Source organism: Ylistrum balloti, unplaced genomic scaffold (assembly GCF_031769215.1).
Source record: "Ylistrum balloti isolate Yb309-2 unplaced genomic scaffold, AGI_CSIRO_Ybal_v1 Utg369606, whole genome shotgun sequence".
In the NCBI taxonomy this organism is placed as follows: Eukaryota; Metazoa; Mollusca; class Bivalvia; order Pectinida; family Pectinidae; genus Ylistrum; species Ylistrum balloti.
This window is the reverse complement of record NW_026781884.1, coordinates 353,458-373,791: the sequence shown is the minus strand read 5'-3', so window position 1 is coordinate 373,791 and position 20,334 is coordinate 353,458. Positions and strand designations below refer to the sequence as shown.

The 20,334-nt window shown below is 34.3% G+C and overlaps 1 protein-coding gene across 2 annotated transcripts; it reads right to left on the bottom strand.

The window, feature by feature from the left end:
* Positions 1-1,129: 1,129 nt before the first annotated feature.
* On the bottom strand, positions 1,130-20,093 carry LOC132546661 (E3 ubiquitin-protein ligase RNF19A-like). 2 transcript variants are annotated; one of them, XM_060210393.1, is made up of 12 exons: positions 19,971-20,093; positions 17,197-17,280; positions 10,316-10,706; positions 9,709-9,924; positions 9,234-9,427; positions 7,649-7,793; positions 7,222-7,384; positions 6,535-6,643; positions 6,091-6,246; positions 5,399-5,639; positions 3,543-3,710; positions 1,130-2,892 (listed from the first exon to the last, which is right to left on the bottom strand). In XM_060210393.1, the coding sequence occupies exons 3-12, from the start codon at positions 10,666-10,668 to the stop codon at positions 2,133-2,135; spliced, it is 2,505 nt and encodes an 834-aa protein (XP_060066376.1). In that variant the 5' UTR covers positions 10,669-10,706; positions 17,197-17,280; positions 19,971-20,093; the 3' UTR covers positions 1,130-2,132. The 2 variants fall into 2 exon arrangements, with proteins under 2 accessions (XP_060066376.1, XP_060066370.1); XM_060210387.1 differs by lacking the exon at positions 17,197-17,280.
* Positions 20,094-20,334: the final 241 nt, after the last annotated feature.

The following is a 20,334-nucleotide window of genomic DNA, read 5'->3' as shown; positions in this document are numbered from 1 at the left end:
ACAGATGTACAAAATAGCAACCAATCAAAACACAGGACAAATGTAACAATTATGTTAAAATCCAAATATCTGTTGACACTGCATTGAAGTATGTACAATGTCATAGCTGGTGTTAGTCCATACCGAGGGATCGGGAGAGGGCAATGCTACCTACACCCATTTAATACCACGTAGCAAGATATAGCAAGATATAGCATCCAGTGACCCATGGTAACACAAGGAGAACCAATAAGAACCTTTCTACATCATAATTATTATAATTTCAAACAAAAAAAAAAAATCTGAAAAATGTTGAAATATATTGGGATGTGTTGATGTGGAAAACATATAGTACATTGTTTCATTATTGAAACAAAGGAATGTCAGCTGACCAGCGTGGCAGCCAGCGAGACAGACACTATAACATAATAAATGATGTATATATTCTCTAGTAGACTGATATATAATGAATAGCACTACGGAAATTCAATTGCCCAAGAGCAAGCTTAAGAATACCAGTATTTCATATATACATCAGCTTTTAGAAAGTTTTACACCAAAAGCAAGAGTAGAAACTCTCACAGAAACATACAGTACTCTCTAATGGCCAGGACAACCAGTTCATCATGACAACAATGCATATTATAATGATTTGCATATTGCGTATCTGAATCAATTTAAAAGAGTAAAAAATTTTGAATAAGTTTATAACTTCCGTTTCAAAGTCTAATTTAACTGACCAAATTATAGGGTTTGTCAGAAATTCTAGCTCTGGCTACATTAAACTTGAAAGGCAAATATTTTGGTTAAAAGTTCTACCACCTTTGTTCAATATCTATGGTCTCTAAATGGTAAATAATGTTTTGGTGAAGTCTGTGATATCATACTTCATAACCATTTCCTGTGGTTACATTAGATCAAGTAAAATGCCCAATGGTAAATTCCTATACAAAATGTCCCATTGGTGTGTTAACCGTTTAATACAAACGTGTTACTATTATGTGCTGATACATGTATAAGTAGATATAAAGTTTTAGGTCACTTATTATTCTATTTGACGTGATGGTAAATACTAGTACAATTCTGTGCTAAATGGCAAAAAAAATGTGTTTCACGACTGGTTTAACAAGTAAAAGTAACAAAAACCTGATACTCTCACAGATTTGTTTAATGAAACATGATGGTATATTAAAAATTTGATATATACTTGTGCTTAACTTGACTGTATGATGAATATATACTATCATAATATTTTTTAATGCATTGAATTTTTAGCGGTTTCTTTTTGCGATAAATAAAGATATACACAAATAAAAAATTCAAACCATAAAACTGGAAAAACAAATATCTGTTAAAGATGAATGGTTTAACATACAAGCTTGACAACCATTGGCTCTTTTAAGTCCTCCATCAGTTTAGTTTTGTACATCCTCAATAGAGTGAGGGTAATATATCAAATACACTGAGACAGATTAAGGCATCAAAGATATGATGGAAATAAATTTGTATTTTAAGTTGAAACATGATTTGAACTTAAAAAGGGATAGAAGTATTGTAATCTGACAAGAACATTTTTAGCTTACAACACACACTTTCATTTATACAACATTTAACAAGACAGGAAGTATAATAAATATTGTTTGGGCTTCATTTTATGAAGCAAAAATTTAACGAAAATACGTAAAACAGAAATGCTATACACTGCTGATAATAATTTTCATTGGCAATACTATTTAATTATGAAAACAAAAAGTTCACTGAGGAAAGAAAATTGAAATCAAATCTTGTTTCCTCTAGATGTATTCCTGACAGATCTGTTACCATCATTCTTCATCTCAACTCAATCTTACTTGTTATTCTCATTGCAATTGGTTCTTAAAAAAAGACTGGATGGAATTTTACAACAGAATTAACACCACATAGATCGCAATGGTATTAAACTTTGAAAGTTGTCGTCAATGAACCATGATTGGTCGAATAAGCTGAAGCAGCAACTTTCACTACTTTAGCTTCGCAGTCTAATTATAAAGTCTTCTTTTTATTTCTTTTTGTCAAAGTCATAATTTAATTACGGTTTTGACAAATTCATGATAAAATATTTTGTCTCGAAAAGAAGTATGTTCAACATCAAACCAACACCTACAATTTGTGACTTATTTCAAAGGAACCGATTCAGAATTGCAATCCTTAAGATCTGATGTTGGTGAAATTCGTCCATTTTCACGTGCTAATTCACAACTAAGTCGTCTGAGACGAGCTCCATCCATACACGGCATTTTGCTGAACATATAATCCTCCTGACTCTGGCTTTTACAAAGACTCCCATCACTGGCACTCATGCATTCACTCATAAGAGCTGATGTGGACATCGACTTTCTATTTGGAGCCGAGGCCAACTTTTTGGCTGATGATGGTCGATCACTTTCCACCTCCGGAAGGGTATCTTCGCTTGCTGTATCTGCTAATGGAGCAGAGTTTTCCATGAAAGGATCCGATAATTTCGTTCGCACAAAGTCTCTTGTGTTATCCTTACTACAATACTTGACAAATTCTTCGCTCAGTGTTGGCGATACAATGTCGTCAGTCTGGAAATTTTGAAGACTAACTTTCTCAGCGAAATGTACGCCACACTGATCTGTGGATTTGTCACAATAGTTACCATTAAATCGTTTACATTTCCGACATTTGAAGGAATTGTTTTTGGTTTCCTCGCCTCCTATTGCACACATGTTAGTACTACATCCTGAGGTAGGGGAGCTCTGACCAGAAGTGTTTCTGTTCCTGTTTTCTGAAGAAATAGCACTAAGACTGCCACTCCCTCCACTGTTGTTGCGTCCCCGGGACGACTGTGACACCACATCAACCTGCACCTCATATGGTGATGTTGTGGTTATAGAGGCACTGTCTTTGTCCCTGAAGTGAAGGAAGATATATAATACTAAATGGAGGTCAATAAAACTAGACCATACAAAGAATAGCAATCAATGATGTGTATTATATCAAAAGAAGTCCTTGTTTAGTCCTGATCTTTTTAAAAAGTAAATTTTAATCCAATTACTTTTTTTCCTGGTCAATGATGAATTACTGCAAATTAATTTTATATAGTACAAAAATATCACAGGGCATTATTAATTTTCACTAATTAGTTCAATCATGAATCAATAAAAAAAGATTGACACATGTACATACACAGTAATTCAGAACATTTAATACATTTCTACACAATTTTGTGATATAGTTTAATTTACATCTCTGATGCAGGGATTAAACAAAGCCACAATGATAAGAGGCATAAAAATGACAGACATTAGTTACAGATCACTAATTCGTCGTGACAAATCGACTCCATCCAGTGAGTGATTTTGTATTTCAGAGATACACAATTCAAGCTGTATAATGCATCTATCCATGATTTTTGTGAAGGAACAGCCACTCAAATGGTATTGGATTTGACAAGCATAATGGTATTGGATTTGACAAGCATAACCTCTCTTGATAGTTTTTATATCATTTCATAGTACCCATATAAGTTAACATATAGATATTGGCTAAATATTTCTCACCTGTACCCAGCTATAGATCCTGCTAGAGCTTTAGTGCTTGCATCATCACCAAAAGAAATTGTAGTGGACTTTTCCCCAATACTAAGGTTAGCAGACTCACTGCTGAAACTGTTCCTTTTTGTTAGAGTGGTGTTGTTCATGGATACCATATCAGCCTGAACTTCTAGTCTGTGAGAGAAAGTCACATGATTATATACTTCTAGTCTGTGAGAGAAAGTCACATGATTATATACTTCTAGTCTGTGAGAGAAAGTCACATGATTATATACTTCTAGTCTGTGAGAGAAAGTCACATGATTATATACTTCTTCTCTGTGAGAGAAAGTCACATGATTATATACTTCTAGTCTGTGAGAGAAAGTCACGTGATTATATACTTCTAGTCTGTGAGAGAAAGTCACATGATTATATACTTCTAGTCTGTGAGAGAAAGTCACATGATTATATACTTCTAGTCTGTGAGAAAAAGTCACGTGATTATATACAACACATACTGCTGCTTCAGCAGAGGTACAAAATATTACTGGTGGTCAGCAGGCCATGCACAATACATATGGTATGGTATGTTTCATACCATTTTCAGTTTAAAACAATATTGCAGTTCTTGATTGTCCATTAGTTTCCTAAAAGTCCTTGATTGTCCAGAAGTTTCTTTAAACTACATCAACAACTATAATTTTCAGTTAAGTTTAACTACTGTAATATCACATATTTTGCAAGGCTGGATTTTTTGGCTTTACAAAAATGTGTATCTTTAATGGCACCTTACTTTGAACACAAATCTTGCTCATAAAACAGACTAGTAATATGATCCATGTCAATTTATATCTGTTTATCATTCAAAGAAAACTAGACCATTGTCGAGGAAGGGCCCCGCATAATACCTACCCCTTATGATTGAGTTTCTTAATATTAAGAAATATATGGACAGGTGTCAAGTATTGAAAGCAACTTTCATCAAAATCCAATGAAAATGGACAGATGGACAGATATATGGATCGACGGACAGGGAAACGGACGGACAGACAGACGGACAGGGTGAACATTGAACTCGAATGAGGGGCTTATGTACCAAGTATCACGAAGCAAGTTTTAAAGAAATCCCAAATCATTCCTTCAGAAGATATTCTCTGTAAAACATTCAGCCAATCAGATTGCAGCAGCCTCATTAAATATGCGCGGAATTTGGCAAACATCGAACTTGAGCGAGGGACTTATGTACCAAGTATCATAAGCAAGTTTCATCGAAATCCCATCATTCCTTCTCAAGATATCGCTTGGAAAGCGAAACCGACAGACATGTAAAACATTCAGCCAATCAGATTGCAGCAGCCTCATTAAATATGCGCGGAATTTGGCGAACATCGAACTTGAGCGAGGGACTTATGTACCAAGTATCATAAGCAAGTTTCATCGAAATCTCATCATTCCTTCTCAAGATATCGTGCGGAAAGCAAAACGGACAGACAGACGGACAGACAGACGCCTGGACAGACAGACGGACAGACGGACAGACGGACAAGGTGATTACTATAGGGCACCCGCATCGCGATGCTGGGCCCTAATAAACCCCCAACAAAAACTTACTGACAATGAACCAAATACCAAGTGCACATCATGCATACATTATGACTTCAGAAGATAAGCAAAGCTTGCAACACTTAAAACACTTGACATACTCTTAACCCAAACATCACTTTGACTTCTGGTCTAATAAATCAATACTTCTAAGAAAAATGATCATGTGTGAGTAAAAAAGGGTAAACTCTGCAATATTATCTTTACCAGGGTTGAAATTTTAAATCAGTATTCCAACATTAAAAGAATGTTATCTAAATATATATATATTAACTTACTTATTCTGAAAACATCCTACAACGTACGATCCACCACAAAGACTACCATTGAGACTGGACCCTGCCAAGGCACGGTTACTGGCTGAGTCTCTGTCACTCTCATCTCTTATCACACCTACGCGCTCCATGTGACTGCCGCTGGCACTGAGACTTCCTGTCATCCCGACAGATGCCTCTCCGATACTAGGAGCTATACTGGGGTTGGCTACGTTGTGTCCAGTGCCCACACTCTGATTATCACCTAAGAATGAAACAGACAAGTTGCATAAGTCAAGAAAGACATGCCTTCCCTCTCCATCAAACATGAGGATTGATGGAGAAAATTATATAGAATTAAATAGTCACAACATCATATCAGAAATCAGGCTACAATCAGGATTCTAAATCTCTCTTTATCCTTTATTAGAAATTTTTTCACCATGCAATGTCAGATAGTCTATACTGGAATTTATACAAGTTTGAAATGACCCTACAACTAATCATCTCCCCAAGTGAAATATAAAGTTAATCAAGATCCTTTCCATCATATTATGTCTGTAGTTATTCCAGAAAACATGTCATTCCTTATGCTGTCTTAGTTATATATCTAATGTCAAAGTTATATTGTTTTCCAGGAATGTGTGACATAATTTCATTACCATCTGCCAACATCACAAATCATTATCTAACACTAGATTTCTTTGTAACCATACCTGTGTAAACACTCGGTTGTCCTGCAGTTTCATTTTCATCAAATTCGAATCGAACACCTCCTTTGTTTGTGGTGGTGACTCCACAACCTCCACTGCGACACAGTGAGATAGGTACAACACCATATACATAGGCCAGAAGTATTGGCACACCAATACCTGGAGGTAAAAACAAAGTTACATGTCACTTTCTCTGGTCATCATGGACAATAATTTAGCTTCAGAAACACAATTTATGAATTGTACAATTCTTTTCAACCATAAATTATCCTATACAAATAGACTGATAGGAGACAGAGCAGTCACTGTTTTAGGGCACTTGTATTTACATATGAATATGAATCATGATTCAATGACTTAAATGTGAAAAAATTACAATGATCCTTATCCTGGCACTAATCTGATACAACCTTGTATGCTTTCTATCCATTTGAAGATGCAACCTACCGACAGCCAATCCTGCTATGACAGGAGACACGAGTATGGAGGTTGTAACGCCACCTGTTATCGCCAGATTCCGCTTGTGACGGGAGCTGTGCTCGTATTTGGAATGGAGCTGTAACCACACAAAAACCATAAAATGATTTAATCTGAATACAACCTTGTAAACCAGTCTTGTTTGTTTGTTAACTTAATCACCCAATGAACAGTCAGGATCATTTTCAAGTGAGTCTCCCTTCAGTAGCTGGTGGCTAACTCACTGAACAACATACAGGAGGCATGTAACAAGCAGTTCACAGTAATGACAGTAAAGTGTCTTGCCCACCACGTCAGCACAGACCAGTCTGTTCCTCAGCACCCTGAGAAACATAAACTGCCATGTGTAGGGAGCGTCAAACACACCTCAGATCTTTATCTGAGGCTATGTAAGCTCTAACCACAGCTCCTGCTGACAGAGTGTTTAGAGAATGATACTATCAAAGATCATCTTTTAAAGACATCTGTTAATCACTACTGATATTCATGGAAGTTACATTAAATTATTTACTGGTTATTTTGGTAACGTGCTCTAGAAATGTGATCTGAAATAATACACCAAGTTTTGCTATAAAAGGTTTTTGTTCCTATTTTGTAAAGCTTTTTTCTCAGATATCATTTATGGATAGTGGTGTTTTTTTTACAGTATTCTCTCACCTTTCTGCCAACCCAGACAGGCAGACCAATGACCATGGCAGGGACTGCTATCCCAGCAATCAACGTTATTCCCACTGGAGCCCCAACTAGTGTACCCAACTGCCACAGAATCTTCTTCTTGCGGCTCCAAGGCTTCTTACCCCAGAATGTACAGCCTGACGGACTAGATAAAACAAATGAAAATATTATAAAGTCAGTTTCACAAAAACAATTTAGCATTTAAACGAAAGACCTTCAGTTTCAGAATTATTTTCATTTGGATCATGTCCCTACAGTTATAGAGAGCCTTACTGCCCTAGTTATATTTTTTGATAATTGGATGTAGAGGTCTCTGAACAGAAAAGTTTCAGAAATGTTACAATGAGGCAAAAAGCCATCATATAAGCTATAGTGTATGTTGTTTTACGGAACAGTATACTATACTAACCTTAGATAATGTAGATCTGAGATTTCTTTCATACACAACCAACAGAACTCGGCACCGCATACAGGACAGGCCATGTGGTTACACGATCCATCGTTCATCTTCATAATAAAGGCACCACATCTAGGACATGGTTTGATATCATCTTCTGCAAACAAAAACAAAACAATATGTCAAGAGTACAGCAAACAAACAAGAGGCCTAGCGGCCTTGACGGTCACCTGAGATAAGCAATATTGAATAAAAATGTGAAAGGATACCTATACTGATAATTCTTAATTCCTTCTAGTGGGAAACAACCAATGTTATGCTAAAATTACAAATTATTTATGAAAAAATATTTTCCTCCCCAGGAAGAAATGTGCGACTAATTTTGGCAATTAAAGCACCTTAAGATGCTTCCATTCACGAAGAGCATTTGATTCTACCATGTCTGGGTCTTGAAAAGAACATTTTTGAAATTTAAGTTAATATGACCCCTTTTGGCCCCGCCAATCAGTCCCTGGAGGTCAGCTGAGATCAATATGGGCATACCATCCAACCGTCATCATTCACTCATAATTCTAACCAAATTTAAAATATTTCCAATGGAAATTATGCTCAAAAATCTAGTTTTCCTATATAAACTATAGTAAATTTTACCCCCTCTGCAAGGGGAAATGTGAGACCTTGGGGCCACGAAATTCACAATTCACAAATTTTCACCCGACCTCTTAGGCCTCTGGGGGTGGGAACTGTATAATTCACAATTTTGGTTCATCTTAAGCTGGAGAAAGATCCTGTAAAATTCCATTGAAATTGGATCAGGAGTTTTTGTGAATAGGTAAAAAATGTTAAATTGTTTACAGATGCACAATGCACAACGCCCATTGTAGGGTATTAAAATAGGTCACCAGGAGACTTTGTCTCCTGGTGACCTAATAACCATCACTACCATGAACTCCAGATTAGGAAGTCTTCAAAACTGAGCGTCAGTAAAAATCTATCCACCAAGTTGCAAAGTACAATATAAAACAGAAAGTCTTTATAATTTAAATGTTTGATTAGCAGTGACATTTCTAGGGTAACATGTATGTCATACTACTGGGTCACAGCACCAGGTTTGTATATACACTTTCATTAAGATATTTCCGCTGGCTGATTAAATATATATCATTGTATATATCAAAACATGTAACTTAAATATCTGACCGACTATTAGGAGTGGAATACCTGAACAATGGAATCAAAAGTTCAATTAATATGAATATATATGTTTTCGTGGGGCTCAAATCTTGTAGTTTTACAAAAATGTGCATTTTCCATGGCACCTTATTGCATAGATAAATCTTCCTCATAGAATGTACTAGTACTACAGTTTATGCCAAAGTGATGCTATCAAGGCACACACATCATCTGACTAACCTCAAAGACCTGTTGAAACCTTGAAGATCTTCACCAAAATAAAAATCAAAGCTGTCAAATTAACCAGGCTTTCTTTAGTCTAGTATCTTTGTACATGGGGGCTAGACACATAGGGTTTAGACTTCAGTTCTGTATCTGACTAGTTAAGAAATGTTTGTGAATACAAGTATAATTGTTTTCTTACTTTGAGAATCATTATCGTGACTGTAGCTGAGTGAAGCTGATCTCATGTTTGGGGAGCGTTCAGCACGTGCAGCATCACATGTTTTATTAGGATGCCAGTGTTGTTTACAGTGGTAGCAGAAATGAGTGTCACATCCTGGACGTTCACACCTCAGTTTTGGGCACCCTGCACATCCAGTAGCTATCACAGCATATCTGCAACATAATACCAACTCATTGAGTTTTCCTTGAATTTAAAAATGGGCTATAGTACACATTAGTCATAAAATATATCTTTTATTTTCAAAATGGACATCAGTACACTAAGCCCCACCTTTTAACTCACTTTTACAAAATGTGGACAACACAGACAAAAAGTTTTTTGTCTCTCCTAATATCTCTTTCAGTATCACATGTTACCATGGTAACCTGCTGGACAAATCAACAGATGCCGATATTTACAGATGAAGAAAGTTAAGAGTAAAGTTAAAATTCACCCGCAGTCAGGGGCAGGACACCACCGGGCATCTGGGTCTGATACCAGCACTCGACGAACCATAAAGTCCTCATATTTTCCCATGAGTGAATCATTCTGCAGGATCAGTCGAATGTCATTGGGATGAAATTTTTCTATACATTCGGGGCAGGATATGTTGATTCGGCTCTCTGTGATCTCAATCTTAAGGTATGTCTGTAGACAAGTGATGCAGGATCTGAAAGAATAAAGGTCAAAGGTTTCAACACAATGGCCCAATACAAATTTGTCCTGAATATATGGTGACTAAACGTTAATGCATTAGCACATTTTCCAAAAGAAATTGGGTCTGTACATAACATGACTTTCGATGCATCTCAACTTTTGACTAAAATTTCATTAACAAACCTCTCACTATCATTATGGTCAAAATTACAAAACATCTTCATTCTCAATGTCTAGACATGAAGTAGAGAAATTTGACTTCCTCATTTCACAGAGAGGGTTGCTAGTTGGTACATATTCACTGCCCTCTTCATTTTCTAAAAATATTTTTATATTTCTATTCACCAACAAAAAGTCTTTCAATGAAAAATTACAAAATTAAGTTCAATATCCTCCAATAATACCTGTGGTGACAAGTCATTATTTCTGGAAAATCTTCTGCTTGTCGTTCTGTGAGACAGAGTGGACATTCTCGTGCTGATCCTCCATTACCTGTAGTAGCCTTACAACTAACTGCCTGAGTCTGTGCACCAGATGTGATGGAATGTTGAGTGATACTGTCCCTGTCTGATGGTACACTCAGACTCATCTCTGAACGACCAGAATCGGAATCAAGACTCACTCTGGACCTGGAACGTCTGCTTCCTGTTGGGTAAAAAATTCTCCGCAAGGAAAATCTTGTTCCATTCCTTCGACGCTCAGATCCCTTGGAGTTTGCTGAAGAAACGGACACCACTTCTGAGTCCCTCTTCTTCATGATGGAATGGTCGGTCTCTTTAAAACACAGATATGTCTCTGAAACACACAAGAAAACTTGTAGGTCCATAGTTGTAAAGGATTTAAGTGACTGATGATTCATGTCTAACTATATATCAGTACATAGAGGTAGATAATATGGATAAATATGAATGTGACCTAACCTAAAGATAACATTTGTTGATTACTGAAATCATATCAAGAAACACAACATATATCTGACTGTCCCAATCATGTATCATTCTCCTACGTTCCTGGACATAAATATGTTATTTCAAATAATTATAATGCTTCCTTGTCAACCTACTTTAGAGTACACAACGCTGTACACAATGGTCACATTATTAAAGGCACAAGTAATGACACACTAATGGTGGATGTATTTGAATTATTTGGAAGACTAATTTGTTTGGATAATTTCCTGGTAAAGCTGTATTTGTTTTAGTGAACAAAAGCATGTCTCTCGGTGTTCCAAAGTGTATAAATATTTGTTGTTTTTGTGGTAGGTTGTATACCTTTGATATCACCCACTGACAAAGTGCAGTGCCTTGTTCATACACAGTAATTTCATATTAAAATAGTTGCTATCTAGTATGTGTGTAATTGTCTATACCATAGCTACAAAAACTAATCAACATTGTTTACAGCAACATCAAAGTCTTCTGCTTGCCTACCAAACAACTCTCAATGAGATCTCTAACAGTTTACATACAATAGCCTGAACAAGAAACTATTGGAAAAACTGGCACTGACCTTTGACCTAAAAGTCACAGTTACAATGATCCAATGGGAAGACACTACACTTAGTCAGGAGGTATATAGTAATGTTCATATCTTTAATGATTTTAAAATGAACACTCAAACAATAAATTATCAAAAAAAAAAATCTCTCACTTTTTTTTAACCTTTGAGCTTGAAGTCAAGGTTGCAATGACTAAATGAAAAAGCACTGCACTTTCACAGTGGATGATCTGGACAAAGTCATACATCAACTTTCATAAAGGTATCTTCAACTGTTTAAAACTCATCACAAAAATCTATTAAAAAAAAATCACACTTATTTTGCAAAGCACCACATTTTAAGTTTTAATGTATATCATATGAATAACATTGTCAATATATGACAATATGTGAATTTCAAACTGTGAAATTATTGTGATTAGTCTGAGCAGTGATATACATATCTACCACAGACTCAACAGTGCATTTATAGACATACAAGCCAGGACTTACCTGAAATACCAGACAGGGTGTTAGGTAATTAATTCCTATCCACAGAACACCAAACCAGTATCAGACAGAAAAAAAATCTGATAGAAAAACATCTTTTTAAAGGAAATAAAAGTAAATAATCAAAAAACCCTATGGAATACCAACTGGACTTTCAAATTACAAAAAATCAACTCTGTATGCCACTTAAGATAACAGCTGTTAACTGAGGCGACAACATTCCCAGTGTGTATTAGCTTGTAAGACCATCCTGCAGTATCTTGACTAAAATAAAGCATACCACCGTGGTGTCACGAATTAAAGTTATTTTTAGTCATTCTTACAATGTTGCTGGTGTATGCGTCAGCATCCCCAACTATGTGTATATCATTGTAAACAAATTTCTATGAATCATTAGTGTGGGAACTTTCACTTGTTAAAATTTTGATTGTTATAAACCTTCATTGTGTATCTAAACTAAACTTATCACTTGAATAGATCAACGAGTTGACAATGAACACTTATGGAAGATTTTGTATCCATGGTTACTGTTACGTACAAAGTATACCCTATTTATTAAGGTCACTAGATCAGTAGGTTTACAGTAAATTTCCATTAGAATAGCTAAATTGTTAAAAGACAAAGTCCCTAACATCTACGTTTGATAAAATTAACTATCTTTTATCGACATGTGAATGGATATACATACTAATTGGTTAACAAAATTACTCTGCCACTGATTATAGTATAACATGGCCAATATCACAGTTGTCTAAGATCCATAACATCACCACCTTTACCTAACAACTGTAACCACCAAATTGTACTCAAGAGCATATGAAAGTTGTAAAAGTGATGTTAGCTTCCAACCATTAAAAACATGTTGACAATACGCAGACCACAGTACAGAGGACAATTACCGTTCTTGGATGTTGAGAAGTCTTTATTTCTACATTAATTTTAATTGTTAAAACACTGAGGTAGTATTGACTGTTTGTCTTTCATAATTTACCAGGGATCAATCAATGTTCAGTATATTTAAACACTCAATGTTCAGTATATATAAATACTCAATGTTCAGTAAATTTAAACACTCAATGTTCAGTATATATAAACACTCAATGTTCAGTATATATAAATACTCAATGTTCAGTAAATTTAAACACTCAATGTTCAGTATATATAAACACTCAATGTTCAGTATATATAAACACTCAATGTTCAGTATATATAAACACTCAATGTTCAGTATATTTAAACCCACAATGTTCAGTATATATAAACACTCAATGTTCAGTATATTTAAACACTCAATGTTCAGTATATTTAAACACTCAATGTTCAGTATATTTAAATCCTCAATGTTTAGTATATTTAAACACTCAATGTTCAGTATATATAAACCCACAATGTTCAGTATATTTAAACCCACAATGTTCAGTATATTTAAACCCACAATGTTTAGTATATTTAAACCCACAATGTTTAGTATATTTAAACACTCAATGTTCAGTATATTTAAATACTCAATGTTCTGTATATATAAACCCACAATGTTCAGTATATTTAAACCCACAATGTTCTGTATATTTAAACCCACAATGTTCTGTATATATAAACACTCAATGTTTCGTATATTTAAACCCACAATGTTCTGTATATTTAAACACACAATGTTCAGTATATATAAACACTCAATGTTTAGTATATTTAAACCCTCAATGTTCAGTATATAAAACCCACAATGTTCAGTATATTTAAACACTCAATGTTCAGTATATATAAACCCACAATGTTCAGTATATTTAAACACTCAATGTTCAGTATATTTAAACCCACAATGTTCAGTATATTTAAACCCACAATGTTCAGTATATTTAAACCCACAATGTTCAGTATATTTAAACCCACAATGTTCAGTATATTTAAACACTCAATGTTCAGTAAATTTAAACACACAATGTTCAGTATATATAAACCCACAATGTTCAGTTTATATAAACACTCAATGTTCAGTATATTTAAACCCACAATGTTCTGTATATTTAAACACACAATGTTCAGTATATATAAACCCACAATGTTCAGTATATTTAAACCCACAATGTTCAGTATATATAAACCCACAATGTTCAGTATATTTAAACACTCAATGTTCATATAAAACACTCAATGTTCAGTATATTTAAACAATGTTCTCAATGTTCAGTATATTTAAACACTCAATGTTCAGTATATTTAAACACTAAATGTTCAGTATATTTAAACACTCAATGTTAAGTATATATAATCACTCAATTGTCAGAATATATAAACAATCAATGTTCAGTATATTTAAACCCACAATGTTCAGTATATATAAACCCACAATGTTCAGTATATTTAAACCCACAATGTTCAGTATATATAAACCCACAATGTTCAGTATATTTAAACCCACAATGTTCAGTATATTTAAACCCACAATGTTCAGTATATTTAAACATGCAATGTTCTGTATATTTAAACCCACAATGTTCTGTATATATAAACACTCAATGTTCAGTATATTTAAACCCACAATGTTCATATATTTAAACCCACAATGTTCATATATTAAACCCACAATGTTCAGTATATTTAAACAATGTTCAGTATATTTAAACACAATGTTCAATCAATGTTCAGTATATTTAAACACTCAATGTTCAGTATATTTAAACACACAATGTTCAGTATATATTAAACACACAATGTTATATTTAAACCCACAATGTATATATATAAACCCACAATGTTCAGTATATTTAAACCCACAATGTTCAGTATATTTAAACCCACAATGTTCAGTATATTTAAACCCACAATGTTCTGTATATTTAAACACTCAATGTTCAGTTTATATAAACACTCAATGTTTAGTATATTTAAACCCTCAATGTTCTGTATATTTAAACACACAATGTTCAGTATATTCAAATCCTCAATGTTCAGTATATATAAACACTCAATGTTTAGTATATTTAAACCCTCAATGTTCAGTATATTTAAACCCTCAATGTTCTGTATATTAAAACATGCAATGGTTTTGAACAGCCACCATTTCCGATGCTGAAACACTGAAATGTCATAATGATCAGTTAAGGTTTAATGTCACTATGAAATTGAACAGATCCAAAAATAGTCATGGATGAACAGAAAATTCTGTTGGCAAATGTGAGATCTTTAAATAGGCCCATCTCATTCAAATTGCACCTGAAACAATTAATTGGCATGCACTATTGATAAACTTATAAAGCCTCCCAGTTTTCAACATCACTCGTTTTTGCCTAAATGTATTTATAGAGAATACATGGTAAAAGTCTTAAAAAATAAGCTGTACTTTTTGTCGGGGGTAAAGAATGACAAAAGTAGCTTACCAGAGGCTCGCCACTTTCTGTTCTGAGCAAAAATACAGCTGATATTTTAAGACACTGACCCTGTATTCTATTTATCCTGCAACAGAGTGCTTGAAAATCAGACAGGGTTTTCCATAATTTTGTTAGTAGTAGGCTGTGTAGTGAAAGTAGGAGGCTGGTCTGCCGTGTACGTGTAGTCATGTACAGAACATTATTATGGAACTGGATTGGTGTAGGCGGCCAAATGATCAAAGTAGCAGGTCAAATTGGCCGGCGACCGACTCTTATGGAAAACCCTGTCAGACTAATGAAACTTAAGCAGTTTTTTTGTTAAATCTGTATTAAACAAAATATTTCGGTATATTCAGAAAGTAATGCTGTCAAATTAATGCACATGCTAAAATACAGCGGTTTCCTGTCACTGCCAAATACAGCAACAATATATATGTGACTTGTGTTTTCAGACGATGGTAGCGTCAATTGCAGGATAGACATATATACATAGAATCTAGTAAATATTGTTGATGGCATATATCATATTTGCCATCAATATTACTTAGTGAATTCTATATTTTTTCTACCTTGATTTAACAGCAGCCTGTACCTTAATAAATAGGAAAATATAGAAGTGTTTTATGAAAAATTGAAAAAATATTCTTGGATTTTGCTTCATTTTGGGAAATTAACTTACATTTTGGCTAGGGGAAACAGCCTTTTTTTCCAGCTGCAAATCAGGACAATAAACACAGATATGGCACAATATTAGTACTGGATCCTAACAAACAAATGTTCATTGGATGTGTATTACTGGAATGGATAGAAGATTAATTATCAAAGACAAAATTTAGTCACAGCACGGTCGACTCACAACACAAGCAATATCAACATGTTTTGCACACCTACCAACTTTTCAAAAATTCTCATGGGGGAAAAAAGTGTGTGAGCAATACTTCTGACTCACCACTATACCTTGCGTGTTGCAACATTTGTCACAAATGAAAAATTAATCAATGTATATCTAATCAATATATCTAGATAAAATTGATAAAATGCATGCTTTACTATACTATAAAAATAGATGCATTTTTTTCGCAAGTAATGTTCAAGTTGGAATTTATTAATTTATAAATTCTCAGTATTAACAGAACTATAAAATGAATACTATGACTGGAGATTATCTGTTTGGTTGTTAGTAAGGATATGTATTTCCAAATATGATGCTCCTGGGAAAATTTGTTTTAATTGAAATAAGGAAACAATAATATTAATCCTCTCATGAACTTTTAAGCTGGTATTTTATTAAAATGTTACAGAAAAAAGGCAAAAAAACAGATAAATGAAATGAATTTTTTCATCTAGATCTGGTCCATGATATTTGAACTTTTGTATTTACTGTGAAACATATATGTAGAAAATAACTGTAGACAGATACACATCCAGAAATTTGGTTCGAATCAGTTCCTAATTTGCATAAGTGTAACTAATTCCTACATAACCAATATGATGTTTTTGTGGAGAACCAAACATGCTTGAAATTTTAGTCAACTCTTCAATGAGTGAAATATTTCTTTGATCTGTTTTTTATTCATGATGCCAACTTAGTCTGTTTTTTAAGGACTGATGTGTTTAAATTATTTGTATTGATTGAGGAATGCTTGCACACTGTTACATCATAAAGCTCATTTTTAAAACCACTTTCTTGTCCAATTTGTTATTTGACTTAATAGGTATTATAAACATGGTAGTAACTACTTAATTATCTGTAAAATGGCCTCATCTTCACCAAGCATTTACCAGGGCCCACCACTGAGTCCTGACCAATTGTCACCATTAATTAGGTAGGGAACAATTGGTCATGTACAAGTGTGCTCTCAAGCGTCACGGTCAATTAAATATTAACTGGAGTTGGTGACACTAATTACATAATTGGGCGGTAAACTCACCTAGCTAGGCCTTGATTATGTGACCAGGTGGTCAGCCTTACCAATTGACAAACATAGCAAGGTTACTTCTGACTTGCAGGATCTCTGAAAAAGGGAGATTACCCCAATTTTAACCCATACTATCGGGAGGCAGGGATGGGGAGTGAAAATTCCCGACTGAATCAGGAAGGTTGGCAGGTATGATTTTGGATAATGCGATAGAATGGGTGAAGGAAGATCTAACCCTTTCAGACCAAGGACACCTCTTCCTTACCTAATCCTTCAGTACTTTAGGAAGAGGTGTCTACCTCTTCCTCACCTAATCCTTCAGAATCTAACTACTGCAATTATGGGACATAAGGTTACCTTTCAAGAGACCACTACTAAAACAGATGTAGAAGATGTTAATCCGGAATACAAATCAACAAAAAAGTCAGAATCTACCTCAAATATGTTTGAAGATGAACTGATCCTATGAACTGATTAAACACTACTTTGTTAAACTTATTAATTTCATCATTTTATTTCTTTAACTTTTATTCATCTGGACAGACATTCAATTTACTCAGTAATTTTGCCATTAAAGAAGTTAACCTGCAAGGTTTAGTTGCTAACCCTTATAGAGTCTGTAGAAGGTCATAGAAGGCTACACACATGACCCCCTTTATTAACGTAACAATATACGTTTGTCCTCATTTTGAGTACTTTAGGAGAAAATTTTCTTACTTGAGTTTCCTGATGAAGCCTATATTTCTGGACGAAAATTGGTTGATGATACATAATAAATCAACATTTACTTATTTCATGTTTGTTGTGATTGTAACCCTACTTAGCGTGTTCCTATTTTCCAATTGTCCCATATAACATGTAGGTATTAGAGCAAGGAGTAACAAGAACATCCAGAATCAATATGAAAGAAGCAGCGTTATCTCCATTTATTGGGTTGTATGAAGTAATAACGACAATAACAATAAGCGAATTGACAGTTTTTTTGAGGAAATCTGACCCTTTATCAAAACACAAATACTACATAAACTACATCACATAAAGAGAACATAAAACAAAAACAAACTAATAAATTGAAAATAGTAATGTAAATTTAGGTGTCTTGATAATCCATTTGGCCGATGGATGCAGAATGCCTTTATACGGGGCTGAAAACAATCTTATGCTGTTGTATGAAAGATGGTGATTAAAATGTGAAAAATGTTCTATATAAATCTGGAAATGTTTTGCATGGTAGCCATTGAGTGTATATGTCGTCACAAAGAAAAAAAATGTCATACTCCAAGGACAGGAGTTTACTGGTACATCTTTGTCCTGTCCCACTCCATATAAGGACTTGTTGATTAAAAATACTGACATATGAAATATTGAATATAAAAAAAAATAGTGAAAATTATAAATTCTAGCCCAGGAGCAGAAAATCTAGTTTTAGGGGCGAGTTTTCTGTGGGCAAGTTGATGAATCTGAGGCCAATTCAACCACATTCAAAGTAATGCACCCCAATCTATTATTTTTCTCAACTTCTCTGCTTAAAAAAAGCAGTATATAAATGGGAATGCTAGCTGAAATGGCATCACAGTGAAAAGGAAGATGGAGATCTAAACAATTTTGTTTATGTTATTGTTTGAACGATTGCCCAAGTGCAAAATGGCAAGAATATTGGTATGTGATGTAAGGAGTAATTATAATACATTAGTAAAATGAAACAGAGCACAGTTGGGAAATGGTATGTTTAGCAAGTGTACTCATATGACACAGTTCCTGTTTGAAAATATTGTATATAAAGAACAGGCATTGAACCACATCCAATATGCATTTGAAAGTGATGATTTCTTTCCACAATTATTGTTTGAATGATGACCCAGACAGGACTCACTTATTTCCCTAACTTTTAATATGGCTGAAGTTCTGAGCTGCATGGACTCCAGACAAATATCAAAAAGTTGATAGAACGTCAAATAATTTTAAACTTGGTTACACTGAACCCCTAGCTTCAAAAGGCAAGGGGGAACACTGTGTCTGATGATCAAATAAATGCATGCTTGTAAACAGATGGCATATGCACAAATGGATAATTCAAAGATTAGCATGGAAAAGAGGAATGATACAAACTACAAGACAATGAACCCCAGTTTCTGTCCAATAAATTATGAACACTATACAACTTTTGATAAATTTACATGACATACTTTTCATTTACTTTATGAATTCTTTCTGCTGGTTTCATTAAGTTATACATGTATGCAAAATGTTAGCAAATGCTATGCTTTTTCATATCAATTAAGTTTATGATTTTTCATATCATTTATGATGTATGAATTATATCAGCATTAGAAATGTTGATCTATTTATGACGATAATTACAACAATTGATCATTGTCACTTTTTAATTTGTATACAATAGGAGAAAATATTTTTCTAACATACTCCGGGAAAATAAAATAATTCAATTAGGCATATTTTCTTATAGCGATTTTATACTCAATAAGCATTTGCAATTGCAAGAATGCATCTCTTTTTTATATATATATAACGACACTCATACATCTGCGACAGCAATTATAATAACCACGACCATTTTCAGAAGTGTTGCCAAAACGATGCCAGATATTTTGATAATGTATACTAGGGTTTTGTTTGCACGACGACGCAGACAAAATCAATAGAAGAAGAGGATCCAAACACCCGCGATCTGTCATATTTCACAATCAGTGTAACCATACTCACTCAACACGGACAACACAGACATATATCAGCTCCCGTATGTAAATCGACTAAACGCTTCTTACATTAAAACAGCTTCAGCGAAATCCTTTCCCTTGCCTGATTTGACGGATTTTCTGTCCTCATCGTTCTAATCATACCCTGAAATCTTTTGTCTCCATCTATCAGGATGTTTTGATCTCATTTCCAAGATGGACACCACCCAGGCGGAAGTGACGTAATGGTGCAAGTCGGAATTCGAATATGAAGTAACACGATACGAAATTGATATGTGACCGTTTCTCCTAAAATCTATGGACATAATATCAAAGAGAGAATAGAAAATACTCTTCGCGTGGCTAGAAAATTTCTACAGTGGCGCGAATAGTCAGTTTGTTGTTTTATTGAATAAAGTTGTCACGTGACTAACAAAATGGTGGCTTCCAGCTA

Bases quoted from the DNA above. Each gene is read 5' to 3' on its own strand.
- LOC132546661 (XM_060210393.1), bottom strand. From the start codon at position 10,668: ATGAAGAAGAGGGACTCAGAAGTGGTGTCCGTTTCTTCAGCAAACTCC. The intron at 9,428-9,708 runs GTGAATTTTAAC...ATTATGTTGCAG, and splicing joins TGTCCTGCCCCTGACTGCGG to ATATGCTGTGATAGCTACTG. The intron at 6,644-7,221 runs GTGAGAGAATAC...GTGTGGTTACAG, and splicing joins CTGTCTGGGTTGGCAGAAAG to CTCCATTCCAAATACGAGCA.